Below are 18,199 nucleotides of genomic sequence, written 5' to 3' on the forward strand. Positions count from 1 at the left end.
CTCCCCTAAACAGCAGCCAGTTTCGCAAACTGAAAGCTGCATCAAAGTTGCTATCGTCACAGTCCAACACATGTTACACTGTGATGAAATTCAGTAATTATAAGAAATTTTTAAGTTTTTCTGGATAGTAATATAAAATGAGTGTGTATATTAAACAATTAAAAATATTATTACAGAGTTGAAAGCATCGACAGCAATAGAAAACAAAAAATAGTGTCAAGTGAACTGTTCTTCCTCTTTCTCCAAGCAAATTATTCTTTGTGGGTAGGTTTTTCCTGTTTTAGCTTTGGGTGCTTTTTCTCACATAGGCTATTCGTCTGAATACTGAGTTCTCGTATTTAAAGAATTCAGTATTAAATTGTTTTCTCTTATGAAACTTCTTGGCAGATTAAAACTGTGTGCAGGACTGAGAATCGAACTCGGGACCTTTGCCTTTCGCGAGCAAGCGCTCTACCGACTGAGCTACCCAAGCACGGCCCACGCCCCATCCTCACAACTCTACTTCCGCCAGTACCTCGTCTCCTACCTACCAGACTTTACAGAAGCTCTCCGGCGAACCTTGCAGAACTAGCACTCCTGGAAGAAAGGATATTGCGGAGACATGGCTTAGCCACAGCCTGGGGGATGTTTCTAGAATGAAATTTTCACTCTGCAGCGGAGTGTGCGCTAATATGAAACTTCCTGGCAGATTAAAACTGTGTGCCCGACCGAGACTCGAACTCGGGACCTTTGCCTTTCGCGGGCAAGTGCTCTACCGACTGAGCTACCCAAGCACGGCCCACGCCCCATCCTCACAACTCTACTTCCGCCAGTACCTCGTCTCCTACCTACCAGACTTTACAGAAGCTCTCCGGCGAACCTTGCAGAACTAGCACTCCTGGAAGAAAGGATATTGCGGAGACATGGCTTAGCCACAGCCTGGGGGATGTTTTTAGAATGAAATTTTCACTCTGCAGCGGAGTGTGCGCTAATATGAAACTTCCTGGCAGATTAAAACTGTGTGCCCGACCGAGACTCGAACTCGGGACCTTTGCCTTTCGCGGGCAAGTGCTCTACCGACTGAGCTACCCAAGCACGGCCCACGCCCCATCCTCACAACTCTACTTCCGCCAGTACCTCGTCTCCTACCTACCAGACTTTACAGAAGCTCTCCGGCGAACCTTGCAGAACTAGCACTCCTGGAAGAAAGGATATTGCGGAGACATGGCTTAGCCACAGCCTGGGGGATGTTTCTAGAATGAAATTTTCATTCTGCAGCGGAGTGTGCGCTAATATGAAACTTCCTGGCAGATTAAAACTGTGTGCCGGACCGAGACTCGAACTCGGGACCTTTGCCTTTCGCGGGCAAGTGCTCTACCACTGAGCTACCCAAGCACGACTCACGCCCCGTCCTCACAGCTTTACTTCTGCCAGTACCTCGTCTCCTACCTTCCAAACTTCACAGACGCTCTCCTGTTTTCTTCTATGTTAGCTGTGGAAGTACCTGGCACAGCCGAGGCCAGTTGTGCACATTTTTTTGTGACGTGTCTTTTAACTATGTGGCAAAATTTGAGACCTAGCAAGACATTAATTTAACATGCATTCAAAGTGCAGCCGAACGCGGTAAACCACGTGAGTCAACTGAAACGATGCCCAGGCGCCGAACAAAGACTGGGAAAACCGGGGATGAAGGGGGCGGGATATGTTCTGGGTGAAATCCTAGCGCTAACGACTCCTCCAGCAATGGAGGGTCAAACTGACAATGCCAGTCACTCGTGCAGGCGAAACGTCAGAAAAATCATCAGACGGAAGTTGGCCAAAGAACCCAAGAGTATATATATATATATATATATATATATATATATATATATATATATATATATGTGTGTGTGTGTGTGTGTGTGTGTGTGTGTGTGTGTGTGTGTGTGAGAGAGAGAGAGAGAGAGAGAGAGAGAGAGAGAGAGATGAAGTGTACAGCTGTGGATGGATGGCTTCCTCACCTTGGTCTGCTGGTAGAGCGCTGTGCACAGGTTGACCATGGTAGAGGACAGCTGCACCAGCACCATGCCACTCATGGCCTCCTCCAGGTCCTGCAGGAACCTGCACACCACACCACACAACAGACAAAGACTCATTCATCTCTCCAACAACACACGTGGTGCAGAAAAAGGTAAGTGGTAGCAATCCATATTACACAATAAATCAAGTTACTCTATCTGATCAAATGTATCCAGACACCCCCAAAAAAGATACGTTTTTCATATTTGGTGCATTGTGCTGCCACCTACTGTCAGGTACTCCATATCAGAGACCTCAGTAGTCATTAGGCATCTTGGAGAGCAGAATGAGGCGCTCTGCGGAACTCACAGACTTCTGTTATACATCTGTACGCGATATTTCCACACTCCTAAACATCCCTAGGTGCACTCTTTCCAATGTGACGGTGAAGTGGAAACGTGAAGGGAATCGTACAACACAAGAGCGTACAGGCTGACCTTGTCTGTTGACTGACAGACTGCCGACAGTTGAAGAGGGTCGTAATGTATAAAAGGCAGACATCTATCCAAACCATCACAAAGGAATGCCAAACTGGATCAGGATCCAGCGCAAGTAGTATGACAGTTAGGCTGGAGGTGAGAAAACGTGGATTTCATGGTCGAGCGGCTGCTGATAAGCCACACATCACGCCAGTAAATGCCAAATGATGCCTCACTTGGTGTAAGGAGCGTAAACATTGTACGGTTGAATGGTTGGAAAATCGTTGTGTGGAGTGACGAATCACGGTACACAATGTTGCAAACCAATAGCAGCTGTGGGTATGGCGAATGTCCGGTGATCGTCATCGGCCAGCATGTGTATTGCCACCAGTAAAATTCGGGGGCGGTAGTGTTATGGTGTGGTCGTGTTTTTCATGGAGAGGGCTTGCACCCCTTGTTGTTTTACGTGACACTATCACAGCACAGTTTTAAGCACCTTCTTGCTTCCCACTGTTGGAAAGCAGTTCAGGGATGGTGACTGCATCTTTCAACATGTCGAGCTCCTGTTCATAATGCACGGCCTGTAATGGACTGGCCTGCACAGTGTCCTGACCTGAATCCTACAGACGACCTTTGGGATGTTTTGGAACGCCGATTTCGTGCCAGGCCTCACCGGCCGACATGGATACCTCTCGTCAGTGCAGCACTCCGTGAAGAATGGGCTGCCATTCCTCAAGAAACCTTGCAGCTCCTGATTGAACGTATGCCTGCGAGAGTGGAAGCAGTCATCAAGTGTATGGGTGGCCCAACACCATACTGAATTCTAGCATTACCGATGTAGGGCGCCACTAACTCTTGTCATTTTCAGCCAGGTGTCCAGACACTTTTGATCACATAGTGTATCATTTAATGGGTAATAGGTCTCGTTAGTACATCATTCATAACAGTAACTAAGGAATGCCCAATAGTATGTTCGGAAATGCATCGTTGCCACAGTAGATGGCGCTGACGAATGACGATTCCTCTGACCATGTGCAGTGTGTTCCTTGTGTGTTGCATACTGACTCACCGACGCATCATACGATAAGCAGCAGAATGGCCTGGTATTCATGTCGAGAATAAGTGAAGATGGTGTTTGTGTATGGCCAAGCAGATAGAAGCGGTGGAGAGGAAGCACAGCTCTAAAAAACAAGAACACTCATACACACAAACCACATAGCACAACACATCAAGCTCTTTAGGGCGTTTGTGTGTTCATGGGGACCTTTCAGGCAGATTAACGTTCAGCAGGTCAATGGAATGTGCGTGCACCAGATCTGCATGGCTGGGTTCTACCGGATATTGAGATGAACCCTAGTACAAGCTGCAGACAATTGGCCCACCGACATGGCGTAAGCCAAAGTACTGGGTGATCAAAAACTCAGTATAAATTTGAAAACTTAATAAACCACGGAATAATGTAGATAGAGGGGTAAAAATTGACACGCATGCTTGGAATGAAATAGGGTTTTATTACAACAACAAAAAGTTCACAAAATGTCTGACAGATGGTGCTGGATAGCAAAACGTCATTGACTGCGCATGACAGTCGTGTATAAAAGGAGCTGTAATTAGAGAGAGGATCAGATGTGCCAGCAGTCGCAGCATGTTGACGTTACCTGAAAAGGCGCTTTTAGTGAAGCTGTATTATCAGAATGGGGAATGTGCTAGTTCAGTGTTACGATCCTATCGCCACACGAAGGGGATTCGAACAGGTAAAGGTCCGTTGACAAATGCAGCTGTGGCAAGAATGATTTCGAAGTGCGAAGCCACGGGTTGTTTAGACGACAGATCCCGTAGTGGCTGACCGAACACAAGGCGTAATGCTGCTGAGACAGTTCAGGAAGAAATGCAGACTGTAGCGGGTTCGTCTATGCACGGGGAAGTCAGTGCACTGTTTGGTTGGCACTTAGGCGTACCTTCCGATGCTATCCGTACAAAATCCACCGGCATCATGAACTGTTACCTGGCGATTTAGTGAAGCGGAGGGCATTTACGGTGTGGACGTTTCAAAAGATGGCGTAAGATGACGATTGTTGGAGTAACGTGTTGTGGACCGACGAAACTCATTCACGCTCCGAGGGTCTGTCAACGCCCACAACTGCAGAATTTGGGCTACCGAAAATCCTAGAACTGTCGTGGAAACTCCATTGCACGACGAGAAAGTCAGGGTATGGGTTGGATTTACCACATCTACCGTTATCGGGCCTTTTTTTCTTCGAGGAAATGCGTGATTCTGTTTTTGTAACTGCTACCGTGACGAGTGAGAGGTACCCCGATATGTTACAGAATCGCATCATCCTCAGCCTGGCTGATAAACACCTGCTGGAACGTACGATGTTTATGCAGTATGGATCTCCATCCCATATTGCTAGACGAGTGAAAGATCTCTTGCGCGCACTCAACCGCCACTTTCGTCATGCTTGGCCTCCCAGGTCCCCAGACCTCAGTCCGTGCGATTATTGACTTTGGGGTTACCTGAAGTCGCAAGTGTATTGTGATCGACCGACATCTCTAGGGATGCTGAAAGACAACATCCGACGCCAATGCCTCACCATAACTTCGGACATGCTTTACAGTGCTGTTCTCAACATTATTCCTCGACTGCAGCTATTGCTGGGGAATGATGTTGGACATATTGGGCATTTCCTGTAAAGAACATCATCTTCGCTTTGTCTTACTTCGTTACGCTAATTATTGCTATTCTGATCAGATGAAGCGCCATCTGTCGGAAATTTTTGAACTTTTGTATTTTTTTAGTTCTAATAAAACCCCATGTCATTCCAAGCATGTGTGTGAATTTGTACCTCTCTCTCTACATTATTCCGTGATTTATTCAGTTTTCAAATTTATACTGACTTTTTGATCACCAGGTACAATTACGTGTAACCTGCATGAGAACCACTGCTGTCCTTATCACATGATGAGAGCCACTTTGAACATCTGTCGTAATGCGGATGTGATGCAGCTCTCTATTATGTTCTGCAACGATTTGTTGTCATTGAACGCACACTGTCCATTTCTGAACACATGTTTAGAGGACCTTTTTCCCTCCATTTCAGTTAGGAATCAGTTCCTGCAGTTTGTCGGTTTTATTAATATTCACCCTTCATGTACAGGGTTGACCATTTTCATCCATAATAGGGAATAAATCGGGATGAAGATAATATTCAGCAAAATGATTAAAAAAAACGCTTGTAGATAGCACAGACGGTAACCCATCGCTATTAGTGGCAGTGATCGTTAGCTTGATTTTCAAGATTTAGGTGGTTTACGTCAAAATAGATGCAGATTGAAAGGGGCATAAGGCGTCACGTATCATTACTAATAGTATGATTTTGAGGGCAACTATCGGAAATCATTCGGAGGTTGAATCTTGTTCCAGGGGAAACGTATTTGTGACGTCGGATTTGAAAAGAGCAATACGTGACCCCTTATGCCCCTTTCAATCTGCATCTATTTTGACGTAAACCACCCCTCTTCCCAGTTAATTCCTAGAAGAACTAAAAATATAGTTGGTTATTTGACCCTGATTGGACTTGCCATGAGCGTGAATAATATATCATTTGGTACACAAAATCTATCGCTCTTTTCAAATCTTAGTTCAAATATTACGGTTTTCATTTAATAAAATCACTTTAACTTCCAGGTCATCTTGAAAAGCAAGCTAAATATCATTGCCACTAGTTCCGATGGGTTACCGTCTATGCTATCTACACTACTGGAAATGGAAAAAAGAACACATTGACACCGGTGTGTTAGACCCACCATACTTGCTCCGGACACTGCGAGAGGGCTGTACAAGCAATGATCACACGCACGGCACAGCGGACACACCAGGAACCGCGGTGTTGGCCGTCGAATGGCGCTAGCTGCGCAGCATTTGTGCACCGCCGCCGTCAGTGTCAGCCAGTTTGCCGTGACATACGGAGCTCCACCGCAGTCTTTAACACTGGTAGCATGCCGCGACAGCGTGGGCGTGAACCGTATGTGCAGTTGACGGACTTTGAGCGAGGGCGTATAGTGGGCATGCGGGAGGCCGGGTGGACGTACCGCCGAATTGCTCAACACGTGGGGCGTGAGGTCTCCACAGTACATCGATGTTGTCGCCGGTGGTCGGCGGAAGGTGCACGTGCCCGTCGACCTGGGACCGGACCGCAGCCACGCACGGATGCACGCCAAGACCGTAGGATCCTACGCAGTGCCGTACGGGACCGCACCGCCACTTCCCAGCAATTTAGGGACACTGTTGCTCCTGGGGTATCGGCGAGGACCATTCGCAACCGTCTCCATGAAGCTGGGCTACGGTCCCGCACACCGTTAGGCCGTCTTCCGCTAACGCCCCAACATCGTGCAGCCCGCCTCCAGTGGTGTCGCGACAGGCGTGAATGGAGGGACGAATGGAGACGTGTCGTCTTCAGCGACGAGAGTCGCTTCTGCCTTGGTGCCAATGATGGTCGTATGGGTGTTTGGCGCCGTGCAGGTGAGCGCCACAATCAGGAATGCATACGACCGAGGCACACAGGGCCAACACCCGGCATCATGGTGTGGGGAGCGATCTCTTACACTGGCCGTACACCTCTGGTGATCGTCGAGGGGACACTGAATAGTGCACGATACATCCAATCCGTCATCGAATCCATCGTTCTACCATTCCTAGACCGGCAAGGAAACTTGCTGTTCCAACAGGACAATGCACGTCCGCATGTATCCCGTGCCAACTAACGTGCTCTAGAAGGTGTAAGTCAACTACCCTGGCCAGCAAGATCTCCGGATCTGTCCCCCATTGAGCATGTTTGGGACTGGATGAAGCGTCGTCTCACGCGGTCTGCACGTCCAGCACGAACGCTGGTCCAACTGAGGCGCCAGGTGGAAATGGCATGGCAAGCCGTTCCACAGGACTACATCCAGCATCTGTACGATCGTCTCCATGGGAGAATAGCAGCCTGCATTGCTGCGAAAGGTGGATATACACTGTACTAGTGCCGACATTGTGCATGCTCTGTTGCCTGTGTCTATGTGCCTGTGGTTCTGTCAGTGTGATCATGTGATGTATCTGACCCCAGGAATGTGTCAAAGTTTCCCCTTCCTGGGACAATGAATTCACGGTGTTCTTATTTCAATTTCCAGTAGTGTATATATATAGTGTGTGTCACTAGCTACAGATGCACTATCCCAAGGAGGAGAGACAGATGATCTCACTGTATAGCCCCTTAACCCCTTCAGCTGATCGAAACAGTTTCCATCTCCAAGCATGTAGTAAATTTGTGTGGGTGTGTAATACCTCGCATGCAGTCTTCATTGGTGATGCAGTTTTAATGGCCAGCAGCGTATTTTATAGTGGAAAGTACCCTGTGCAACAAATCTGGTTTGCAGGTGTTAGTTAGCACAAGCTTACTTTGTTATTTTCTGATGGCTCTGGATGCAGCTGCAGAGTTCTGCGTAGAGAATGTGCCTCCCCTCGTCGCTAGCACAGTCTTCAGAGTCACCGTCACTCGAGAGTCGCAGACTGGAGACGCGCTGCCCCAGCAGCTGCAGCAGTGCCCCCACGTGCAGCATGGCCGCCACGAAGAAGCAGTCCAGGCCGATGACGACGGGCACCTGCGTGAGTGGCACGGCGCACTGCAGAGCGTAGAGCGCGGCGTAGGCGCCGGGCCGCCGCGACCAGTCCACGCCGTGGAGCTGCACCAGCGGCAGCAGCCACTCGTCGCCGCCCGCCAGCAGTGGCGACGGAAGCCACAGCAGGATCAGCGCGTAGATGTAGGCGCTCAGGGACACCTGCCGGGTGGAGGCAGCCGGCTGTGGTCTGACCGAGTAGCAGAGTACTGCTGCAAGTGGGCCCTTCACAAATTATGGAGTAGCCATTCCCAGAACTGAAATGTCTGACTCTGCTGGTAACTGACACAGTTGGAGGGGCCGAGTTGGTGCGGTTGGAGGGGCCGAGTTGGTGCGGTTGGAGGGGCCGAGTTGGTGCGGTTGGAGGGGGCGAATTGGTGCGGTTGGAGGGGGCGAGTTGGTGCGGTTGGAGGGGGCGAGTTGGTGCGGTTGGAGGGGGCGAGTTGGTGCGGTTGGAGGGGCCGAGTTGGTGCGGTTGGAGGGGGCGAGTTGGTGCGGTTGGAGGGGGCGAGTTGGTGCGGTTGGAGGGGGCGAGTTGGTGCGGTTGGAGGGGGCGAGTTGGTGCGGTTGGAGGGGGCGAGTTGGTGCGGTTGGAGGGGGCGAGTTGGTGCGGTTGGAGGGGGCGAGTTGGTGCGGTTGGAGGGGGCGAGTTGGTGCGGTTGGAGGGGGCGAGTTGGTGCGGTTGGAGGGGGCGAGTTGGTGCGGTTGGAGGGGGCGAGTTGGTGCGGTTGGAGGGGGCGAGTTGGTGCGGTTGGAGGGGGCGAGTTGGTGCGGTTGGAGGGGGCGAGTTGGTGCGGTTGGAGGGGCCGAGTTGGTGCGGTTGGAGGGGCCGAGTTGGTGCGGTTGGAGGGGCCGAGTTGGTGCGGTTGGAGGGGCGAGTTGGTGCGGTTGGAGGGGCAAGTTGGTGAAGGTGGAGGGTGATATGTCTGCGTAAGCAGAAGAAACTAATGATTGAAGTCCAAAAACAATTTATTGGACTGTTCAATTAACCTAAACAAATTCTCCAAGTATCACAACAACACAAAACAGTGCTCCGTCTTCGAATCACAACTACATACGAGAAAAATATAGAAAAAAACTGTAATAATTTCCTACTAGTCTCTGCCAGAGACTTCTCCGATATACCAAGTCTAATTCAGAGAACAGCGAGAAGATCCAAGCCGTATTGCCGGGGTCGATGAACTGCCGATGTGCGGCCTTTATAGCGCTTCGTCAGATGAGTACCTTGGAACTATTTTCCATTACATGGTTTGACGTGTGAAAATGGTTCCAGGATCTGCAGCGACCTCTTCCTTATGTTTATGTGGGCCGGTAGTGGTTCCTTTTGGCCACTGGTGTTGTTGTTGTTGTGGCCGTTCATCAATATTGCCTGTCAGTTGTGTAGTGGTTCGGTGTGCCTGCAAAGTGGGCAACCTGCGGCTGCAGGCTGTCAGTTTGGTTGCTGATACTCTAGGCACCGTGATGTCTGGTGGAGAAGGCCACAGCAGAGGGGCAAGTTGGTGCAGGTGGAGGGGCAAGATGATGAAGTTTGATTGGAAAATAACAGCCAATAAGTTTAAGAACTTTACATTTGTCGAAACCATTGTAAAATGTTAATAAACCTCTAATTCTGCAGCTGGTAGGCTGTCATTTTCCTATACTGTCAAGTGAAAACATCTGGTCATGGGCTGCCAAGAGACACATGCCATGACTCAGCAGCCATAACAACTGATGAGCTCTAGCACAGAAAGTGTGTGGATTGGCAAACACATACCTCTCGTACCAACTGTTCGACTCAATGTCCAGTTGAAGTAGAGATGTTGTTGATCCCCAAGGTGGCAGCTCCATTTAGTAAAGTTCGTACTATCCCAAATGACTTAGAAATTCAATCGTATATTCATTCTACTATTATTTAGATTCAACAATACACTCTTGTCTTTGTTGCTATATTCTTTTCATTATTCCTCCTGATTATGTGTTTCACTTTAACAGCATCCTCAGATCAGATCTGTGGCACAGAGGATTAACGTTAAAATAATGGAACAACCTTTATATAAAAAATGTTTAGAATAATTTTGGTGATTTATATATTGATCACACATCTTATAGATAAATAGTATCTAGTTAGCCAACATCAAAAGCCAAACTGACTTTCGCTGTGCAGCACGTCAAGAAGTAAGCGTGTTCATACCTCACATTGCACATTACCATTGATGTGCTTGATGCTGTTTTCGTTGCACAGCTGAGCAGATTACTTAATATTGCACATAATTTCTGCTACATATTAATCATGGTTTCAGTGAACATAAACTTCACATTGAATGTCATACTTAAGGTACAAGAATTCACACAAGATTCAGAAAACACCTACATATGTCACATATGTGTACTCATTGTCAGTACTGTTACTGTCAATATCATCATTACTGCCACCAATGATTTTTTCCGTCATTTATTTTTACAGTCAATTCTACCATTGTCATTACTATCACCATTGGTTATCATATGATTCTACGAGGGTGGTTTGAAAAATTCTTGGAACAGTATTTTTTATTTTTCAATATAGTCTCCTTGTAGATTAATGCTCTTCAGCCAACGATGTTCCAGTGCCTTGATTCCATCTCAATAAAGTGTTTCCTCCAGGCCTGCAAAATAGTTGTCAACCTCAGTTTCAGTTCTTCGCTTGAGTGAAACTTAGTCCACCAATAAAAATTTTCAGTTTTGGGAAGAGATGGAAGTCTGACGGAGCCATATCAGGTGAATAAGGCGGGTGTGGCAACAATCCATACCTTAATTCGTGTAATTTTGCCATGGCGACGGCACATGTGTGCGGGTGCGTGTCAAGAGTTGTGCCACCCATCCTGCAGATAATTTTTTCGTTTCTAATTTTTCGGCTAAAATGTGATATACCCTTTCAGAGTTCCCATGTGGGTCCAGGGATTAGAATAGGTCCGAGGTATCCCAGCCTGTCTTAAGAGGCAACTGTAAGGAGTCTCACAGTCTTTGGCCCTATAAGTCTAGGTCCCATTTTATGGTTTGATCTGGAACTTTCCAAATTCTACAGAAGTGTGGCCCATATGGGGAAGGACGCCTTATGTGGTGTATGAGTTATCCATAGAGCCCTTAAACTCGGTATCCTGAACCTCTTGTCATAGCTTTGCATCGCCACCTGCAATTCAACTATTTGGGCGAGGACACTTTCTGGGGTATGTCATCTCCCTTTGTCTCCCGTCCACTTTCGCCCCCATGAAAGTATTTGATTTTTCTGCGCCCAATATGCAGCACAGTAGCCAGTCCGTTGTGGTGGGTCCGTCACATACCCATTTGGTGGTAGCCCCCTGACAACACAGGGATCACACTCATGATGCCTCATCTGTAAACTCCCGATGTATGCCAAGGAGTAGATGCCTGTCTTCCTGGGGCATCCGAACCTCCGGCAATGGCCATCATGCCACATGGCTTTTGCTGTGGCAGGGAAAGTCCTTGATCAGAGGGGGTGGCATCATGGCAGACAACCTGCAATGAAGTGGACTAAGTCATCTGTTGCTGGTGACCATACAGTGCCAGCAGTCTCTAAGAAGTGCAAGATAGAGTACAATGCTGACAGATCTGACCCTAAATCGTTTCCCTCTCTGGCTACACTGTGGGAGAAACGTAGGGCTACAGATAGAAGAGCCATATTCGCCTCAGCATTTAGTCTGTAGCAGAATGGACGGGGACTCGTTTCTATCTATGAAGCCTCAGTTTTTTGTTGAACATCTTGAGCATAAGTTTGGGGAAGTTACAGTGCTGTCCAAGATGAGAAGCGGTGCAATTTTGATTCAGACAGCATCCCCAGCCCAATCCCAGGCATTACTCACTTGTGATCGGCTGGGTGACATTCCTGTTTCCATCACTCCCCATAAAAGCCTCAACATGGACCTGGTGATTACTTTCCATCGCTACCACCTCTTTGACGACTAGCTCCGTGCCAGTCTAGAATGGCTGGGTGTTCATTTCATTTGGGGCGTTTACAGGGGACCCAAAGACAACTGGGTTTCTACCGGTGCCTTTATCTTGGCCTTTGAGGGTAATCCATTGCCTGAAAAGGTCAAGTTGGTTTCCCACTGTGATGATAAACCATATCTCTCTCCCCCCTATGTGGTGCTTTAAGTGCTGGAAATTCAGGCACATGTCTTCCCGCTATACTTCCAATGCCACATGCCAAGACTGTCGACATCCACTACATCCAGATATGCCCAGTGCACCTCCTCCCACTTCTATCAACTGCAGAGAGCAGCACTCCCCCTGATTGCCCGACTGCCCAATACTGTAAAACGAGCGGAAAATCATGGACTAAAAGACCCTGGACCAGTTGACTTACCAAGACGTTAAACCTAAGTTTGAACGATTACACCCCTTTTGGTTGACATCCACATACACTGCAGCTACATTATCACCTCCATCACAAGTACCAGTTGTACCATACTCTGTGCCACGAACACTGGGCCCTCTGAGCCTCCAGAATACATCTGCCCCTTGGTGGTAGGGGAAAAATCTTCTTCCATTGCTCCCAAAGTACCTACTTCGTGAGCAAGGACTCCCAAATGCAGGGGACATCAGTCCCCTTCCCCCAGCCAGAGAAGCAACAGCCTCCTCTGGCTCCTCTTGTGTGAAAGGGTTCCCTTCAGACCCTCTCTCCCAAGGTCTCCACTACTGCCACAGTGGACGCTCGCCAGTGGCTAAAGGAACCAAAAGCTGTTGGATGAAGAGCTTCACGGTCTTCATCTGTACCTAAAGCTACGTCAGCAAAGTCCTCCCAGCAAGCCCCTAAAGTGAACTGAGAGGGAAAGCAAACAAAGTAGTCTGCTAAGAAAAGGTCCCTCCAGTGGCCCCAACACACCACCAGTTCTGCACCTGCACGAGGTGGAGATCTCAGCATCCCCTGAGGACCTAGATCTCACTGATGCTGCATCCATAACAGGAATGGATACAAATACTCAGTTGGTGGCAGCAGGTGACCCTGCATTCTTCATGCCTTCCCAGACTCACAATAATGTCATCCCCCAGTGGAATTGCTGCGGTTTTTCTCACCACCTGGCTGAACTATGGCAACTGTCAAGCTTTACACCTGCTTTCTGCATTGCCTTCCAGGAAATATGGTTCCCAGCAATGCAGACCCCTGCCGTTCACGGCTATAGGGGATGTTACAAGAACCTTGGCGACATGCAGTGAACCTGTGCTCCTACAAACTCCTTATGTAACTGTGGCTGTCAGCATAAGAATGATGCAGGAAATAACTGTCTGCAACGTATATCTTCCTCTAGATGGCGCAGTAACCCTGAATGCATTGATTGCACTGATTTGTCAACTCCCTAAACTTTTCCTACTTTTTGAAGATTTTAAAGAGCATAACCCCCTGCGGGGCTGTGCTGTGCTTACTGGCGGAGGTAGAGATATGGAAACTGTCATGTCTCAACCCGACCTCTGCCTCTTAAATACTGGGGCCCCCACACATTTCAGTGTGTTTTGTGGCACTTACTCCGCTATTGATTTATCCCTCTGCAGCTCATGACTTCTCCCATCTGTCCACTGGAGAGCCCATGATGACTTATATGGTAGTGACCACTTTCCCATCTTCATGTCACTACCCCAGTGCGATTCCCCCAGACGTCTACCAAGATGAACTTTAAACAAGGCATGCTGGGAAATTTTCACCTCTGATATCTCCCCTATATGGTACCATCGATGTGGTAGTTCAGCAGGTCACTAGAACGATCGTTTCTGCGGCGGAAATCACGATCCCTTGTTCTTTAGGGTGACCCCGGCGAAAGTCAGTACCTTGGTGGTCGCAGGAAATCGCAGAGGCCATTAAAGAGCGTCGGCGAGCTCTACAGCAACATAAGCGGCACCTTTTGCTAGAGCACCTAATAGCTTTTAAATGGCTCCATGCCCACATCCACCAGCTTATAAAAAGACGGAAACAGGCGTGTTGGGAGAGGTACGTCTCGACCATTGGGTGACATACATCACCTTCCGAAGTCTCGACATGTTTGTGGGCACCAGACACCGACAGGTGTTACTGGAATTAACAGCAACGCCGTGTTAAGTACCGACGCAAACACAATTGCCGAAAACTATGCTCGATCCTCCGTGTCAGAGAATTATTCCCCAGCATTTTGCACCCTCAAACGGCGAATGGAAAGGAAAGCCCTCTCGTTCACTGAACGTCACAGTGAACCCTATAATGCTCCATTTTCAGAGTGGGAGCTCCTCGGCGTCCTTGCACATTGCCCTGACAGCTCCTGGGCCAGGTGGGATCCTCAGTCAGATGATCAAACATCTCTCGTGCGACTACGAGCGATATCTCCTCATCATCCTCAACCAGATCTGGTGTGATGGCGTCTTTCCATACCAGTGGCGGGAGATTACCGTCATTCCAGGGTTGGTCTAAGTAGTGGTTTTGACTTTGTACATATGTACTGTTTGTGTTTTTCTTTGTTTCGTTTATAAATGTATAGCCATGGTGTTCTTTTAGTCATTGACAATGGTCTTCTTAGGCACTTGTGGGTTTTATTGTTCTGAAGAAGGTGTAGTTATCTACGCCGAAACCTAGATTAACACTAGGTGATTTTTCGCAATCGAGGCGGGTTTATAATTCTTTAATATATGTACAAATCTTTGCTATTTAATTTACATTTTTGTAACAGTATCTATAGGTTATAAACAGTTCTGGTGGTTGGTACTTCCTATTAAGTAGTATTGCTTTGAGCTGTACTTACAGGTTGCGTGGACAATGATAAGATATTCACCTTCTCGACACGCACGCACGCACGCACGCACGCACGCACAGCACAGCACAAAAAAATTATATCACACCAAAACTAACACACACATACACAAACGCACACACAAATGCAAGTCACAGATACTTCAACAATTACACTCAAAAAATTTGGCAATAACATTCGATCTTTGGCAAAAACATTTGACAGTCGGCAACAGAAACCAAAACATTGCAATGAAACAAGCTTTCAGTTCATAGTACTGTGGAATGTGAAAAAAAAACGCAAATTGGCATTCATAAGAAGAAGAATAACACCAAAAATGCAACAGGAGCGTAATATGTATGAAATTGTCCACGCAACCTGTTAGTACAGTTCAAAACAAAAAAAATCAGTTGTTCAAATATGTGTGAAATCTTATGGAACTTAACGGCTAAGGTCATGAGTCCCTAAGCTTACACACTTTTGACCTAAATTATCCTAAGGACAAACACATACACCCATGCCCGAGGGAGGACTCGAACCTCCGCCGGGACCACTTCAAAACATTACTACTTAATAGGAACTACCAACTACCAGAACTGTTTATAACCCACAGGTACAGTGACAAAAATGTAAATTAAACAGCAAACATATGTACTTATTCCAGGCCACTGATGATGCCTTGCAGAAAATAAAGGCGAAACGCGCACTACACTGAAATTGTGTTTTATTCTGTTGCTCTCAGACGGTCCATTAGTAAAAAAAATTATCAATATAGCGTGATATTACACGCAACTGAGGAAGACAGGGCTACAAAAGTTGAAGATGTCAAAATAAAATTATTGAGATATCTTAGCACATCTTTTTTTAAATTTCAAAACACTACTTACTTAACCCTTTCGTGAGCCATGGGAAACATGCTTCCCACTACAATGAACTAGATCGTAGTCCCTTGGGATTCACAGTTTACACCTGTGTACGGTGCTGCCACCTAGTGAACAGTATAGGGTACTACTTCCAATCGGAAGTTCCCGCCGTTTTTGCTGTATCTTCGCGCAGAGGTATTGTATATCTGAGTGTTGCTCTGTAGAGGAGCCTTTCAGTGCTGTTTGCCTGACATTTTGTGATTTTTTTTCCTCAAAGCTATAGTTTAAGCTAAATACTTTTGATTTACCCAAATTTATGAAGGAAAACGTAAAATTGGAACTAGGAGAATTTCAGTTTGAAACAAAAGGAGCCATGGATGGATAACCGTCCAATCACTTTCCTGTCCTCAATTCATGACCCATGAGAAACAGCCACAGTGAAAAGGAAAAACAAGGATGGTACTAGTACAGAGATTTCTTGTCCTGAAGTTGTCGCAGAATACAACAAAATAATGGGTGGTTTCGATAAGTTTGATCAATTACGAGAAAGGTTATGATATTGGCAGACGTTCTGTAAAATGGTGGCACAGAATATTTTATTTCCTGGTGGACGTTGCTGCAGTGAACAGTTTTATCCTGTGTAAAATAAGAGAAAGTGGACAGCATGATCAGCTCATACACATGACTCATCTAGCCAGACAATTGATCGCTGGTTTCTCATCCCAAAAAAAGACGTGGACAGAAACCCGTCTTTCTGGCAAAAAGGGGTAAAGTACCTGAAGATTTTCGTCATGTGGCTGTAGGGGAGCATCAACCCATTTAAGGAGAAACCTAATGGACGTGCCGTCATTGCAGTACCAATGCTACGAAAAGAGCACTCGCTGTGTTTGTACATATTGTCAAATACCACTTCGCATAGACCCATGTTTCAGAAAAAATCATGGCAAGTAATTGTGAACAATCATTGTAACAGCAGAAGTAAACTTATCAAATAATTACCGCCTATGGAGGTTCTATTTTCCAGTCGTCCCAGGGCAACGAGACCATTTGGGATTCGTGCCAAGCATTTACTTGAGTCCCTTGGTGTGGAGCGTGTGGCACTCCAACTCCAGGGTTTTACCCGCCTGCCTCCCTTGCTGCTCCAGAGGCCCAGCGTCCTTTTAGACTTCTCAGAGTACCGGAGAAGCTGCACTTCTGCGTTGGTTTTTACCTCCTTACTTTACGATATTTTAAACCACCATCCCGACCAAGTACCAGTATTTACGGATGGCTCTAAACAGGGGGACTCTGTTGGTTGTGCTGTTGTTTTCCCTGATACAGTCGTCAAGTTACGGCTTCCTGCAGCGTTTACCATCTTCGATGCCGAATTGTTTGCGATCTTGTGGGCATTGGAGGAGATGAGATGTGTTCCCAGTCTTAAGTTCCTCATCTGTTCTGACTCCCTGAGTGCCCTTCAGACGATGCAACACTTGTACCCAGCGGATACGGTCGTCCAGAACATCCATGATGCCCTACTCCACGTGCAACGGCAGGGGAAGGAGGTTTCCTCCTGCTGGGTGCCGGGGCACGTGGGTATTAGGGGAAACGAACTGGCGGATGTGGCATGCCAAAGATGCATGTTCCCTCTCTCACGTTGTTCAATGTGCCGTCCCCCTCCATGCTGTTACCTCCCTTTTGCGTTTTCGTGTTATGCGTCAATGGGAAGAGGAGTGGCTGGCAGTCGGTGAAAATGAGCTGCGTCTGCTCAAGGCCACTACGCGGCCATGGCGTACGTCGTACCAGTCATGCAGGCGGGATGAGGTTCTCCTCACTCGCCTCCGCATCGGGCACAGTCCCTTAACGCATGGTTTTTTACTCCGGCGGGAGGACACCCCAATCTGCAGTGCTTATGGCGTCCAGATTACTGTCTGCCACATTTTACTTCACTGTCTTTTATTCTCTGACCAGAGGGCGGTGGTTTCCTTGCCACCGCATTTGCCCTCTATTTTCCAAGACGACGCAACGACTGTGGTTAAGGTCTTACGGTTTTGTGTCCTGTCCAATTTGTTGCCTCGGATTTTAAAGGGGAGGATTTTAATGTGCTACTGGGTGACTGGCTCATCCAGGGTTTAGGTAAGAGGTCCGTCAGTCTCGATTACCTACTTGTTTCACTTCGATTTCTGTTCTCCTTTCCTTGTTTCCTATCATTTTTTAGCGTGTTTCGTCTCCTCTTTTTTGCCTCTGTATGTGAGGATTTGGAACTGCGTCAGGCCTGTGTCTTTTAGCCGCTCTCCTTGTTCGCTGTCCGTCTTTGTCCCTTCACCGCATGTGTTCCTGTTTCTATGCATTTTGGCGCTGATTACCATGCTGTTTAGCTCCCGAACACCCCCCCCCCCCCCCACACACACACAGAGTTGTTTTTGTCATTTAATTCCAAGGAAGGGCAGTGGGAAGAATGCTTCCCACCTTGTTGTGTGACGTCACTTTCATGGTTGGAGCAAATTTGATATTCTGTATG

At 47.5% G+C, this 18,199-nt stretch overlaps 1 protein-coding gene across 1 annotated transcript in view; it reads right to left on the reverse strand.

Moving 5' to 3' along the window:
- Nucleotides 1-18,199, reverse strand: part of LOC126293217 (odorant receptor Or2-like) — a 115,148-nt gene that overhangs the window by 80,374 nt on the left and 16,575 nt on the right. Inside the window, exons 3-4 of the mRNA XM_049986339.1 lie at nt 7,894-8,273; nt 1,980-2,079 (exon numbers count right to left, since the gene is read on the reverse strand). Coding sequence (XP_049842296.1) covers nt 1,980-2,079; nt 7,894-8,273 — 480 coding nt within the window. The remainder of the gene's footprint in view (nt 1-1,979; nt 2,080-7,893; nt 8,274-18,199) is intronic.

The sequence above is a fragment of the Schistocerca gregaria genome, chromosome 10 (assembly GCF_023897955.1).
Source record: "Schistocerca gregaria isolate iqSchGreg1 chromosome 10, iqSchGreg1.2, whole genome shotgun sequence".
Taxonomy (NCBI): Eukaryota; Metazoa; Arthropoda; class Insecta; order Orthoptera; family Acrididae; genus Schistocerca; species Schistocerca gregaria.